The sequence below is a fragment of the Lycium barbarum genome, chromosome 2 (assembly GCF_019175385.1).
Source record: "Lycium barbarum isolate Lr01 chromosome 2, ASM1917538v2, whole genome shotgun sequence".
In the NCBI taxonomy this organism is placed as follows: domain Eukaryota; kingdom Viridiplantae; phylum Streptophyta; class Magnoliopsida; order Solanales; family Solanaceae; genus Lycium; species Lycium barbarum.
The window spans coordinates 111,964,711-111,980,438 of record NC_083338.1 but is presented as its reverse complement, the minus strand read 5'-3'; the positions used below and the strand labels follow the sequence as shown (position 1 = coordinate 111,980,438).

Below are 15,728 nucleotides of genomic sequence, written 5' to 3'. Positions count from 1 at the left end.
TTGGGTCGATGTAGCAACCATAGCGGCGTCCGTTATTCGAAACAAAGAAATAAGACATCCAAGGCCTATCCAATCTGATCCAGAGAAGCGGGATAAAAGTCTTATTGTAAGTATCATCATACTCACGGCCATCGAACCGAGGATTGTCGGCAGCTGAGAGAGGAGGTCGCTCGTCTGTTCAATTTGGGACATCTTCGAGAATTCCTAAGTGAACGAGCAAAAATCCATTTCAAAAACCTGGACTCCAACAAGTAGGATAGGCCGGAAGAGCCTCAGCAGGTGATACACATGATTATGGGAGGAACTGACATTCCCATTGGGACGGTTGTAAAACGCATGCACAAAAATTTCCATAATGAGGGAAAAGCGTATCTGGATCGATGACCCCGATGGTCCCATCACATTCAATGACGAGGACATGGAAGGCATCGCCCAGCCACATAATGACGCACTGGTAATATCTCTCCTTGTCAATAAGTTTAGAATTAAACGTGTGCTAATTGATCCAGGTAGCTCGGCTAATATCATCCGATTGAGAGTCATCGAACAGCTGGGGCTCCTAGATCAGATCGTGCCGGCAATACGGGTCCTCAACGGATTCAACATGTCATGCGAGACGATTGTTATAATGTAATGCCTCTCGATGCCTACTCCGGGTACAACCAAACACAAATGGACCCGGAGGATCGAGAAAAAACCTCCTTTATAACTAGGTCTGGCACATATTGTTATAATGTAATGCCCTTCGGTTTAAAAAATGTCGGTGCCACCTATCAGCGTTTAGTCAACCGCATGTTTGAACACCAAATAGGGAAACCTAATAAATAATTTAATCGTACAAATATTTTTTACATACATAAAATTAAAATTCATACTATATTGGTTTGGTACATATATATTTTCCCTCCTATCATTTTATTTCCCTATCTTTTTGCGGGAAAGTTGGCCAGTGGGCACTGAATAGGGAAAGGGGAAGTAGCCAATGGGGAAAAGGAGATGTCCTTTGATGATACATATTGAATCATAAATAAAAAAACAACCTAATCCGATTAGTCTTGCTCTTTTTTGTTTTTTATTGAAAAAAGTACTAACTATGAGCTAGTTCTCATATTACTTCTTGGTTTGATTATATTATGATGCTCTTTTGTTAACTCACATAAATACAGTAATATTATTTTCCGAGTTAGGCAGAGTATTTTATGATAAAGCTCAAACTTAATATAGTAATTAATAAAGTTACATCCAAAGATGCTTCCATGCACGTTGTTTAACGAAGACGTTTAACATATTCGACTCATGGAATACTTTACAGCCAATAAAGATCTTCAATATGTGGCCATGTTTATCCAGTTTGAATTTCATTTTTGGTTGGTCATACTTTTACCTTTGTCAATCAGCCATTAGCACTTGTAAAATTCCTCAACGTCGATTCCTTTCTTCTCTCAAAAGGAAACTGAATAATTTAAATGTAGAAATATTTATCAGGTATTGATACAATAACTAAACTTTTGATTCCTCAATTATTAATAAAATTATGATTTTAATCCTTTCATTAAACATATTTAGCCTTCAATAAATAAAAGCATGTAATTCAGTTTGGTCTCTTTACATTGAAAGTATATCATATTTAGATTATTTCCATAACTAAATTATTCTTAAATATACGGTAACAATTCAATTCTAATGCGCAAGATTAAAGATGCACATTTTAATTAATGTTAAAAGCAAGAATTCCCATTTTGAATAACAATTAGAGTTACATCCTACTGACATGAATTGTGAAACTTTGTTTTGAATGAATTTTGTTAAGAAAACTAAACTTACCCACGTTCGTAATTGCACATGGTTTCTAGAGTATAACTCTTAGCTCATATTGAGCGGTAACCATGATGATAACCTCACTTCTATGAGTAATATTAAACAACTATTTAAAAGTAATCTTCATTAGTTATAGTTTCACATTCAAGAATATTCAAGTAGGCAATTTGACATACTCGTCATATTGTACATCCAATTATGCCTATTGACTACTGAACGAAAAAAAAAATTACATTATTTGTTGGAATTTGACATGTCGCATGTGCTTCTCATCATTTATTAGAAATGTGCCTAGAACTAAAGTTTATTTTGGTGTTTGATCACTAGGTTTATATATATAACGGCTTTTATTTGCCCCTTAATAGAAGGGGCTTCGAGGACAGGCAATGTATTTAAAGTTTAGCCGCTTTATAATTCTTCATATCTCGGGATTGAATTTTAATTGCCGGGCTGAAGTAACAGACTTCGAGCCCGTTGGCTTATTTTAGATGCTTGTAAGTCAAAATAGCTTTTAATCATTTTTATAGTGTTTGGATGAAAAAAAAAAGTGCTTTTATGCATTATTTTCTAAGCCAAAAATTAAAATTTAGAATTCCTAACTTATGACTTTTTTTTTTGCGCGGATTGTCCTTCATTTGGGGTGGTCTTTAATTTTTGTCCTTCAAATTGGTAGTCTTTAAGTTTTGCCCTTCGCTTAATACCCCGAGGTTGTAGGTTCGAACCCCAGCTCAGTTAAAAAAAATAAAAATCGCAAGGTAGATGCTTGGATTCGCAAGGCAAACTTTGGCAAATTCTGCCTTGCGAATCCAAATTCTACCTTACGATTTTATTTTTTTATTTTTTATTGAGCGGGGTTCAAACCTGAAACCAAGGAATTTTTAGCGAAGGATAAAAGTTAAAGACCACCAATTTGAGGGTCAAACATTAAAGACCACTCCCAGCGAAGGTCAATCCTGCAAATTGCCCTTTTAAGTCAAAAGCTATGAACCCATCCAAACAGGCTCTTCGTTTCTTATTGAATTTGAAGTTTGTCCCCGTGTTTGATTAAATTTTAAATAATCTATAAAAACCGGTTAAAATGATGTAGGTAAAAGCACTGTTTTGTGAACATAAAAGTTGTTTGTAACTTTTTTGTGCAGCTTCCCCAATGCACTGGTCTTTAATTTTTGTCCCTCAAATGGGTGATTTTTAATTTTTGGCCTTCGCCTAATACCATGGGGTTTGAACCCCGGCTCAATAAAAAAAAAAAATTGAGTAAGGCAGATATTGTAGCAAAGTTAGGTCTTAAGACAGAGTTTTGCCTTAAGGCTAACTTTTACCCAAAATTTGGCCTATTCGGGCAAAAGTTAAGCCTTAAGGCAGATGTTTGTAAAATTCCAACTAAGTTAAAAAAAAAATTGCTTGAAGGCAAATTTTGCCTTATGTCTTAAGGCAAAATTCTGCCTTAAGGCAGAGTTGCTTGAGGTAGAGTTTTGCATACAAAACTTTGCTTTGCGAATCCAAACTCTATCTTGCGATTTTTTTTTTTTAATTTTTGACTGAGAGGGAATTCGAACCCTAAACCAAGGAATTTTTAGCGAAGGATAAAAATTAAAGACTACCAATTTGAGGGTCAAAAGCTAAAGACCAGTGCAAATCCGTCTTTGTAAGGTTCTTACATTGGCCTAGTGTACTACAACCAACTGCGGACAACAGTTTTGGGTCCGGACTAGATAATTCAAATGGACTCCTTTAAAAGCCCATGTGGATTGTAAGGTGTAAAATTAATAGAGTGGCCTGTTTTTGCCCTACTAGTTAATGTTCAGCTAATAATTCTAATTTTATTGGAGAGAAGATTGCCACAAAAGGAATTATCAGTGAGCAAAATAGGCTATGGTAGAGATATTATAGAAACAGATGTTGGGTTTTCAAGAGGTGTGAATGGGAAATGAATAGGTTGTGACTCTTTCGATAAGGCATAATAGCTAGCACCTGTTCACACTACCCTTTGTGGTCTATAATACTTGTCCGTGTCCTCAGATTTTTACTTACGAAAATCTTGGTTGTTTTCTTCTTTCTTTGTGCACTTCAAATAATTATGTGTGATTTGCTACTGCATGTTGCCTTCGTCGTTCATCGGTGTTTGAGGTACAGCTACGCTAGTGAGTTAATCTATTTTATCTTGTGAGGATATATTTCATAACCTCGGGTACATTGAGAGGAATAATTTTCTTAAGGGGAAATTGTGAATTCAGTGTGCTTGAATAATTCCTGTAATATTTATTTTTTAGATTTTGTTCAAGTTATTATCGAATATAAATTGCTAACAACAGAGAGGAATAATACCATTTAGGTAATTGTCTTCGAGTGACAAGGTATATGAGTTTGTCAGTCGGCCTATCTCATCATGTATTACACCATCGAAACTCGTGATGTTCAGATGAAGATAGATGTTTGAGAGTAATAGGTTCCTGATGGCACGACTAATAGCTTCTCACCTGTTGTTCCACTCAGATCGAATGAAGATATAAAGATATTTCAAAGAGGAAATCTGGCCATGGATATTTCCCACTAATTTGTTATCGGAAAAGTCTACTTCTACCAGCTCACAGGAAAAAAAAAATAAGATCAAACACTTTTTTTCATTCTAAATGGCATTAAAAGGGGTTATCATAATTGGTAGGGGTATTGTTTCCCAATCCTTAAACGTTAAGGGGGTTAAGCGAAATTTACTCTTACAGTAGATTACTACTCTAATTTTGTACTCTCTTTGTGTACTTTCCACTTTTCAGTATAGTAAATTTGCTCGTCTTTACTTGTGGACGTAGGTCACCTAGACTGACCACGTTAAATTCTTGGTCTCCTTAATATCTTTATTATTTTCATTTTATAACGCTACTTTGCTAAAAACCGAACTACGTACCCGAATTCTAGAAGCTAACACTTTCCTTTACGGTTCATTTTAGGGTATAGATTTTCAAGTTACATTGAATCCATGTGATTAAAAGTAATAAGCCTCAGGCTTAGATTTTGAATTGATCATGTGATTAAAAGTAATCATGATTGTAAAATATAATAGGAGTAACTAATTAGCATAGATCGTTAATTTAAGTGTTAACTTTGCGATTTGATGGATTATGTTATTTTATATAATAACTATACTAATTACCTTTAAAAGAAATTCAGAGTACATTGACAAAGAACATTAAGGAGGGTGGATGAGACTTGTACTGCAAAACCATGAAGTGTTAAAGCTAGTTAATGATTGAAGCTAGCTAAGTTGGTGTGAATGAGAAATAGAGGAAAAAAGATAATTGAAGGAAAATGAAGTTCAAAGCAAAGTTCCTTTGAAAAGGAGCCTTGTACCACATTGGTGGTAGAAAGGGAAAGTTATGTGCTTATATTAGAAAGCACTTCCTCTAACTCTTAAAGGGTCAAGAAAGGGATTGTCGCTCGGCTTTGGATTTGGTTAAATGATTTGATTGATAATCTTTTTGGACCAAATTTATTTAAATTCAATCTTCATTTTCTGAAATTATTTTGTTATTTCCGCCATAAAATATTAATTAATAAATAATTAAATTTTCGCGGAATAAAATTTAAAGGAAAAAAATAATTTCCCCAACGTTCTTATTTTTTCAGAAAAGGTATGACCTTTCCGAACAGCCACCAAGCCTATTCTGAACAGGCATGTTCGAGGCTATATAAACTGAGGCAATGCCTCAATTTTCGACTACTGAACAATTTTTCCTTGCATTACATATTCTGCATTCTTTCTCCACAAATAAAACTATCGAGTCTTACTGTGTTTCGTTGCCAGATTTGAGTTCGCCGAAGTCGTAGGCGTTTGAGGTACCGCCACTCCTACGACAGGTATATCCGTTATATCCTGGGAGGAAATAATCCGTAACCTCGGGTACAGTGAGGGGGTTAAATTCCTTAAGGACACACAGTGAATTCTGTGGTCTCGGATATTTGTTAATTTTATTCACACAGTTTTTTTTTTCATTTTCTACTTACTGGTTTTATTTCCAGTTTCTGATTTTGGTTTACGACAGTTCTGAACACGGGAGGATAACAAGCTTAAGGAATTTAACAACTATTTCTGTGTTCATTTGTTGTTGTTTAACGACTACAGAACGTTATTTGAAAGAAAAAAAAATGTTTTTGTTAACATAAAACAGTGCTGTCCACAAAATAAAAGAAACTTGTGTCTTTGTTGTTTGCATGTAACGAACTTGTATGTTGCTTGAGACTAAAATCTTCAGATTTTCTACTCCGGTTGAGATTAAAGTTTTCAGAACTTTCTACTCATTTGGATACTTGATTTGAAGATATAAAAACTTCATCAAGTATACAACATACAGTTTCCTACATTCTGTTTGAAGGTTTTAAATCTGTCTTGTGTAAACTTGATTCGGTTTGAAGAAATAAAATCTTCACCGTTGTGTATTATATTTATTGCTATCAAAACAGATTCAGTTCGAACATTTTTTGAATTTAAACTGACTCACTGTTTATTAAATTTTTCTGTTGTTTCGTATGACAGAAATGGGAGACCAAATTCCAAATTTGAATACTGCTGCTACTGCTAATGCCACACCAACCCTCGTGGTTGGTTCTACGAGCAATGCTGCGTCCTCCAGTCGTACCGCACCAGCACCGGCTCCGGCAGAGAAGCCCGGAAAATTCACCGGGATTGATTTCAAACGATGGTAACAAAAGATGTTCTTCTATTTAACTACTTTAAGCCTTCAAAAGTTTATTAAGGAGGACGTTCCGGTTCTGCCGGAATCAACACCTGAGAATGAACGTTTTGTTATAACTGAGGCATGGAAGCACTCAGATTTTTTGTGCAAGAATTATATTCTTAGCTGACTGGAGGATGATCTTTACAACGTCTATAGCAATGTGGGAACATCAAAAGAGCTATGGGATACGTTGGAAAAGAAATATAAAACAGAAGATGCTGGACTAAAGAAGTTTATCGCTGCCAAGTTTCTGGACTACAAAATGGTAGATGGCAAGTCTGTTGTCACTCAAGTTCAAGAGTTGCAGGTTATCATCCACGATCTCCTCGCTGAAGGTCTAAATCTGCTTTATACCTTTGTCGAAAGTATTCAGTACACTATTACTTACATATTGTTTGGTGTAGGTTTAGTGATTAGTGGGGCGTTTCAAGTTGCGGCAGTGATAGAGAAGTTGCCTCCTTCATGGAAGGACTTCAAAAATTACTTGAAACACAAGCGAAAGGAGATGACACTGGAAGATCTCATTGTTCGGTTGAGAATCGAGGAAGATAACAAGGCAGCGGAGAAGAAGGCAAATGGGAGATCAACCATAGGGGGAGCACATATTGTTGAAACTGCCCCAACTAATCTGAAAAAGAGGAAAAAGGCATCGGGACCAAGGAACTATCCCAACAAGAAGAAATTCAAGGGAAACTGCCACAATTGTGGAAAAATCGGACACAAAGCTGCAGACTGTCGTGCTCCGAAGAAGGAAAAGAAGAAGGGTCAGGCTAATATGGTTGAAACAAACGATGAGGTTGATGACTTGTGCGCTATGTTGCCTGAGTGCAACCTAGTGGGAATTCCGAAGGAGTGGTGGATTGACTCTGGCGCCACTCGCCACATTTGTGCTGTTAGAGAAGCCTTTGCTTCATATGCTCCCGCCGGGCCCGACGAGACCATTTACATGGGAAATTCTGCAACGGCCAAGATTGAAGGTTATGGAAAGATCCTGTTGAAGATGACCTCTGGCAAGGTGGTGACTCTCAACAACGTCTGTCATGTTCCTGAAATTAGGAAAAATCTAGTATCTACCGGACTTCTAGTGAAGAATGGTTTTAAGTGTGTTTATGTTTCTGAAAAGGTTGTAATAAGTAAGAACGAGATGTACATAGGAAAAGGTTACCTTACAGAGGGCCTTTTCAAACTGAATGTAATGGTTGTTGCTAATAATAATAAAGTTTCTGCTTCGTCTTACTTGATTGAGTCAAATGATTTATGGCATTCACGTTTAGGACATGTCAATTATAAAACCTTGCGAAAAATGATTAGTTTGGAAGTATTGCCTAAGTTTGAATGCAATCAATCAAAATGTCAAATCTGTGTTGAATCTAAGTATGTTAAACATCCTTATAAGTCAATTGAAAGGAATTCAAGTCCTTTAGACTTAATCCATACAGATATTTGTGACATGAAGTCAATCCCATCTCGCGGTGGAAATAAGTATTTCATAACTTTTATTGACGATAGTACGCGGTATTGCTATGTTTATTTACTTAATAGTAAATATGAAGCAATTGAAGCATTCAGGCAGTACAAAACTGAAGTTGAGACTCAACTTAACAAAAAGATTAAAATGATAAGGAGTGATAAGGGCGGTGAATATGAATCTCCTTTTAGACAAATATGTTTGGAATATGGTATTATTCATCAAACGACTGCCCTTTACTTGCCACAATCAAACGGAATTGCAGAAACGAAGAATAGAACACTAAAAGAAATGATGAATGCCCTATTAATAAGTTCTGGGTTACCCCAGAACTTGTGGGGGGAAGCTATTCTAACAGCTAGCCGAATACTCAATCGAGTGCCCCATAGCAAAACAAAATCAATTCCATACGAAAAGTGGAAAGGAAGGAAGCCCAATTTGGAATACTTCAAAGTATGAGGGTGTTTGGCCAAGGTGCAAGTTCCTAAACCCAAAAGGGTAAAAATAAGACCTAAAACCGTTGATTGTGTTTTTATAGGATATGCCACAAATAGTAAGGCATATCGGTTTCTGGTTCACAAATCTGAAAATCCCGACATTCAGGTGAATACAATAATTGAATCAGATAATGCTGACTTCTTTGAAACCATATATTCGTATAAAAAGGAATGTGAGTCGTCTAGCAAAGAATCTAAACGACCTCGAGAAGAAACAAAGGAAAATATTCCTAATAAGGAAAATCCAAGACGCAGCAAACGTCAAAGGACGTCTACTTCCTTTGGACCAAAGTTTCTAACATTTTTGTTGGAAAATGAGCCTCGAACTTTCAATGAAGCTATGTCTTCATCGGAAGCTCAATTTTGGAAAGAGGCAATCAATAGTGAGATAGAATCCATATTGGACAACCATACTTGGGAATTGGTTGATCTTCCTCCAGGGAATAAACCTTTAGGTTCCAAATGGATTTTCAAGCGGAAAATGAGAGCTGATGGTAGTATTGATAAATATAAGGCAAGACTAGTTGTTAAAGGTTTTACACAACGAGAAGATCTTGATTACTTTGATACATACTCGCCGGTAACGAGGATTACATCTATTCGGGTGTTAGTAGTGTTAGCCGCCGTGTACGGTCTTGAAATCCATCAAATGGATGTGAAAACAGCCTTCCTAAATGGAGAGTTAGAGGAATAAATTTACATGGAACAACCTGAAGGGTTTGTAGTTCCAGGGAAAGAGGAGAAGGTGTGTCGACTTGTTAAGTCTCTTTACGGACTAAAACAAGCACCCAAACAGTGGCATGCAAAATTTGACCATACGATGCTGTCAAATGGATTCAAGATAAATGAGTGTGATACATGTGTCTACATTAAGAACACTCTGAACCACGTCGTCATTGCTTTTTTGTACGTGGATGATATGTTGATAATGAGTAACGACATTGCTAACATAAATGCTACCAAGCGCATGCTTGCTAGCAAGTTTGATATGAAAGACTTATGAGTTGCCGATTTAATTCTGGGAATTAAAATCCATAAGACTCCTCAAGGTCTAGCATTGTCACAATCTCATTATATTGAAAAGGTACTTGAAAAGTTCAAATATTTGGACTTTAAAGTTGCAAAGACGCCAATTGATATGAACCTTGCTCTTGCAAAGAATAAAGGTGAAAGTCACTCTCAATTGGATTATGCCAGAGTGTTGGGAAGTTTGATGTATATCATGAACTGTACGCGACCTGATATTACGTGTGCTATAAGTAAACTAAGTCGCTACACTAGTAATCCCGACCAAAATCATTGGCTGGCAATGAAACGAGTTTTGGAGTATTTGAAACATACTCAAAACTTTGCTTTGCATTATAATAGGTATCCTGCAGTTATTGAAGGATACAGTGATGCAAATTGGATCACCGGTTCAACTGAAACTAAATCCACAAGTGGATATGTTTTTACCATAGGTGGAGGAGCAGTGTCTTGGAAGTCATCCAAACAGACATGTATCGCCCGCTCTACAATGGAATCCGAGTTCATAGCTTTAGACAAAGCCGGTGAAGAAGCTGAATGGCTCCGGAATTTCTTAAGAAGATATTCCATTTTGGCCCAAACCGTTGGCTCCTATATGCATACATTGTGATAGCCAAGCGACAATAGGAAGAGCCGGGAGCGTTATGTACAACGGAAAGTCTCGTCACATACGACGAAGACATAATACCGTTAGACAACTACTCTCTAGTGGAATTATCACAATTGACTATGTTAAGTCAAGAGATAATGTGTCGGATCCACTAACTAAAGGCCTAACTAGAGAGGTGGTTGAAAGATCATCGAGGGGAATGGGACTTTGGCCGAGGACAAGTCATCGTGGCAGTAACTCTACCTAGAAGACTGGAGATCCCAAGATCTAGGTTCAAAGAGATCAAACAAAGTCATTGATGACGGTTCAACATTGTCACAATAACTTTTTGGTCCATTCTCGTGATGAGACAATGTTCAGTACCAAGATAAAGCATTACGGCTTTTTAATGGTTTCTAAGTTTGATACGGGGTATATCAAATAGTGTATCTACGGGATGACACATTTGGAAATCACCTATGTAAGTGTGAAGTGTAAGCCGCTTCAAGGAGAATTCTGTGAGGCCAATTCTCTACGCACTTATGAACCAGGCAGTGTTCATGGCTGAAACGAACAAAACCAATGAGAACCAAAGATGGTTAAAGGGTTAATTGTGTGACATGTGGTTGTCTAGGTATACATCAAAGCTCGACGGTTCAAAGATATCAAATCTACCGATTGACCGAGTATATCCGACATATGTTCACTACGGAAAGTTCAAAGAGAAATATACTTATCCAGATGCGATTAATCCTTGCTTACGAATCACACAGTATTTTTGTCATGCATGTTTTTCCATATTGATTCAATTATTGATTCATCATATTTTATTTATAGGAAATTGGAATTTTAGAGGCGGAACGAAGGGAATATGGGATTCACCCAAATCCCATTTGCCAGAAAATTATATTGTATATGAGTACAAGATTAATTTAGTTTTTTATGTATATATAGTAAATTGAATCTCCTTAGTTTTTCATATGGTTATTTCTTTATATTTTAAATCTATTTTGCGAAAATTATAATTGAGTCACTGCGAATATTCTAATATACATTTAGAGAGAGTATTTGTGAATTTGAAAACAGCAGTTATAGACTTAGCCACATTGGCTGTCTCACCTAAAATTAGTACTAGCTTCTTTGGAGCGTAGTGGATTAACAACGAGTATGGGCTTTCCATTTTCAGAAAACGACTTCTCCTTTCACTTACATATTGTCAAGTTGTTTTCGCGGCTTCTTCCCTTTATATATATCTACTTTAGTTTTATAATAACACTTTGGATTTCATTTTATATTCAGCGATCAAATGTCGAGTCTTCTGTGGAGTTTGTTTATAATAATTTTCTGCCAAGAAAAATTTATGACGAACTTCTTTTACTTTCTGTTTCGCCCTAAAGTGTAAAAAGAAGAAGAAACTTGATCTAACGGAAAGAGGAAAATGAACAAGAGAAAGAAAAGACAGTACAAGTTTAATTTCATACCCCAAGGAGCCGTTTGGACATGGTTTGAAACCATGATTTCAAAACATGTTTGGACATGTAATTTGAATATCTTAAGTTGTATTTTCTCTGATAGACATAAAAACCCACAAGTTATGAAAACTATCAAAATATTTTCAATTCTTGTACAATCTTACCAAATGAGCAAGTCATAGTTCATAACAAAATTAAGAGGTCCTTCTTTAAAATGCAACATCAATTGATCAAATTTTAGTTCAATAAAAAAGAAAATTTAACATGAATAGTAATATAACTACTCTTTAATATAATCCTCCCACATGATTGACATAAATAAAGGTTGGTGGAAGTTAATGAAGTTGGTAAATGACTAGTGAGATTAATTGTTAAAAATATTTACCAACTTATGAGTCTTTTTTTATAAAATATAAATTTATGAGTTAAGTTTTATATTTAAAATGATTTAAAATCTCAAATCATGCCTTTTTAGATAATTTTTCAGATCCCACTTTGAGAGATTTCAGTATGAATGATGTTGTTGGGGTTGAATTTGTAAATCGCAATTGAAATTATATATTGTTGATGGAATGCTTTTAAGGCGAAGGAGGTACAACTTGTTGCTAAAAAAACACAAATGGGTAATGATGTAAGCAATTACCGCTCAATTATTCAAAAGTGGAGCTTAGGGAGACCCAACAAGCAAACGGTCACCAAGAAATTTCAGTCTTGACCATATTGTTATGTACCACACAACCAACTGTCTCCAAATAATATTAAATATTGTGCCATGACAAAAAGACAAATATCATAGCTTCCTCTTAACGGCACTTAGATAATGGCCCCAACAATTGGGCATGAATTTATGTACCCTTGGTCCATCACTTGTACCAGTAAAGGTGGCAAGCGGTTGCAACCCGAACCGGACCGGTAACCGGTTAGAGAACCGGCCGGTTTCCGGTTAAAAATCGGAACCGCTTAACCGGTTCCGATTTACCGGTTTGAAATCCCAAATCGGAACCGGTCCGGTTCAAAGTGGTTAATTTTTTTTTTTATATTATATATATATATATATTATAGTATTTATTAGTATATTGTGAGTATATTTACATATGTTATACAAGTTTATAATTAAAGTTTAAATATTTACTGACTAACAGGCTAACAGCAAGTCAGCAATACAGAATAGTGCTTTTCATATACATATATATGTATAACTTAATATATATACTATATATACTTATATATATGTATAACTTTATATATATATATACTCTTTTTTTTTCTTTTTTTTTTAATTTCACCGGTTAAACCGGTTTAACCGGTCCGGTTTCAAAAATATTGAAACCGGACCGGTAATTTTTAAATGGTTAACCGGTTCTACCGGTTCCCGTTTAACCGGTCCGGTTACCGGTTTTAACCGGTTAACAGGTTTATGTACCACCACCTATTTCATTATTAATTAAAACATCGGAATGGCCTAGGAGATAAAATGCTTGTTTTGACCCCGTAGAAGTGTTTGGATGAAACCCCCGGAGTACAAGACCGAGATGACAAAGCAGAACAAGTATAGGAATCTCCCAGGTCATTCCGCTGAATTAAAACCTCCAAAAAGTTTAAGAAATATGAAAGAGCTTTCCGGGCATAGCAATGTAAAATTTTATTTGTCCAAGGGTATATATTCAGTTATCACTTCAAATTAACAAGATAAAAACATTAACACGAAGGAAATTTTCACATGATTTCTAGTTAAAAGTGATAGGCAACTTTCCGGTCAAACTAACAAGGTGTAAAAACATTAACATGGTCAAAGCAAAAGCATGCTTTTTCTAGCAGATAAATCAGTTCATTTCAATAGGCTGCAAAATCCAATAAAGAGTGTCTGCTGTCTGCTGACAAGTCACAAGAAAAAAGTTGCTTCATGCCATCAATAATAGCACTTAAAATGAAAAAGAAAAAAAAAAGGATCAAGAGGATGCCCTTTTAATTAAAGACTGAAGGAGGTTATCAACTTTCTAATTTGGAACCCTAAAGAAGTTCTAAATTAGAATAACGATAATTAGCAGCAGCACTTAAATTGGTGATTCAAACTCACAACCTTCGAGTTGGAAGTGAAGGATACTTATCATCTAAGCAATACTGCTAATTATCACTAAAAGTTGCACTTCTAAAAACCTCCCAAAAAAAGAGAGAAACTATTCTATAGGATGCCCTTTTAATTAAAGACTAAAAGGGTCATAAACTTTCTAATTTAGAACCCTAAAAAAGGTCTAAATTAGAATAACAATAATTAGCAGTAGCACTTATATCTATTCACGTGACCAAATATATTGGCATGTTATGTTGTTGCTGGTCCATATTAAACTCCCTGAGGTTAACATACGGGACGTCCACGTCACCTTTTCGGTTAGGAGTCAAAAATCCGGCAAGTGGACCGGAAGTTGACCGGTTAGTCTTACGATAAGGTGTGTTGGAGCCACTTCTGCTCTCAGTAATATATACAGGCCCAGATATCGATGTTCCCCGTAAAGTAGGTTGCCGGTGAAGATTAACGGTGTCGGAGATTTTGTTGTCATTATTAGTACTACTCCTTTTGAAGAAGAGAAGAGCATTTTTCCACCATTTTTTACGGCTACTGTTCTTCTTGATCTTTTTTGAAGAGTATTCGTCTTTTGAGATTGGTTTTTGTAGCTTGAAATGTAATGTGTCTATGGATGATCTTGCTGTTTCTCTGATTTTGTGCTTTCTTGCTTCTTCCAAAATCTGTTTAAAACAGAGGTAAAAAAAACTTATTCATAAATAACGCATTAATGATGTATTTTACTCCTTCCTCTCAAATTACCTATCATAATTTTCTTTTGAACGTCCCTTGAGAAATGAAATGTAGGAGGGATTTTAAACTATTTTACATTTTATTGGTATTTGAATGATCATAACATCAATCCATAATTGAAGGGTTTGTATTCTTTAAGAACAATGACGGCTAAAAGTAAAATGAGAGGAAAATAATTAATTTCATATTGAATTTCTAAAACGATAAATAATTTTTAAAAACCGCGACATATAACCTTAGACCGAGGGAGTGAAACTGTAGTGAAATACAGGACAACAGTGGATCTTTATTGAATGTAACGGTGCAAAATGCACCAGTTGATTTGACTCGATCTTTCAAAACACTTTATTCTAAATTCCAGTCTATTATAAAAAAAATAATAGGTATTTCACGACAAAATAATTTTATAGGAGTTGTATTGATGACATACCTGAAAATAATCGATTTGAGGGTCGAAGCCATAGTCACTGAAGTGTTGAGGTTCAACAATGGAGAAAATGGGGGATTTGTTTGACATTTTTGGTTGGTTGAAGAGGGAAAAGGAAAATGAAAGAGTGGAAAGTTGGAAGGAAAGGAAATGGGAGGAGAAAGGAATTATCGCGCCTTTGGGGGCTCAATGGCCGTTGCTGTTTGCAAGCCCTAATTAATGCCTCCTCTTGTCTATTTTTTAAACTTTTTATCGTTCAACTCCCAATAGTAGTACAAGCCTTCTTTATATTTAATGCAATTAAATTACTTCACGCATTCAACAAGGTTCTGATTAAGGAAAGGTCAGTGGTCAAATTAGAATTCGTAAAAAAATGGCTGTAGATTAACAAAGATGTGAATGCAATTAAACCAATTACAATTTGTTGAAATATTTTTTCCATACTCTTATAATATTACTAGATTTGTCTCAATTTATGTGATACACTTTTCTTTTTAATTTGTCCCGAAAAGAATGATACATTTCTATATTTAAAACTAATTTAACTTAAAACTTTCTGTTTTACCTTAAATGATTTAAAACCACACAAATATTTATGACTTGTTTTAGATCACAAGTTTCAAAAGTCTTTTTTTTTTCTTAAACACCATATCTAGTCAAACTATATCACATAAACTGGAACAGAAGGAGTATAATTTAAGATACTTCCTCCGTCACAAATTATTTGTCTTCTTTTTTATTTTTTTATTTTGCACGTCCCTTAAAAAATACTCCATTAATTTGGACAGGTATTTGACTAACTTTACTCATATTTATGTCTAAATTATAATCTCTTTACATAAATTCTTACTCAATTTATGTGTCATCTTTATTAATGGCAAAATAC

The 15,728-nt window shown here is 35.3% G+C and overlaps 1 protein-coding gene across 1 annotated transcript; it reads right to left on the bottom strand.

Moving 5' to 3' along the window:
• Positions 1–13,406: 13,406 nt before the first annotated feature.
• LOC132626767 (uncharacterized) lies at positions 13,407–15,291 on the bottom strand. The gene is made up of 2 exons (XM_060341753.1): positions 14,846–15,291; positions 13,407–14,345 (listed from the first exon to the last, which is right to left on the bottom strand). Exons 1-2 carry the CDS (start codon positions 14,930–14,932, stop codon positions 13,896–13,898), a joined length of 537 nt encoding a protein of 178 aa, XP_060197736.1. The 5' UTR covers positions 14,933–15,291; the 3' UTR covers positions 13,407–13,895.
• Positions 15,292–15,728: the final 437 nt, after the last annotated feature.

Coding starts and splice junctions, on each gene's coding strand:
- LOC132626767 (XM_060341753.1), bottom strand. CDS start 14,932: ATGTCAAACAAATCCCCCATTTTCTCCATTGTTGAACCTCAACACTTC. Junction 14,346..14,845: donor CTCAAATCGATTATTTTCAG/GTATGTCATCAA, acceptor TGTTTTAAACAG/ATTTTGGAAGAAGCAAGAAA.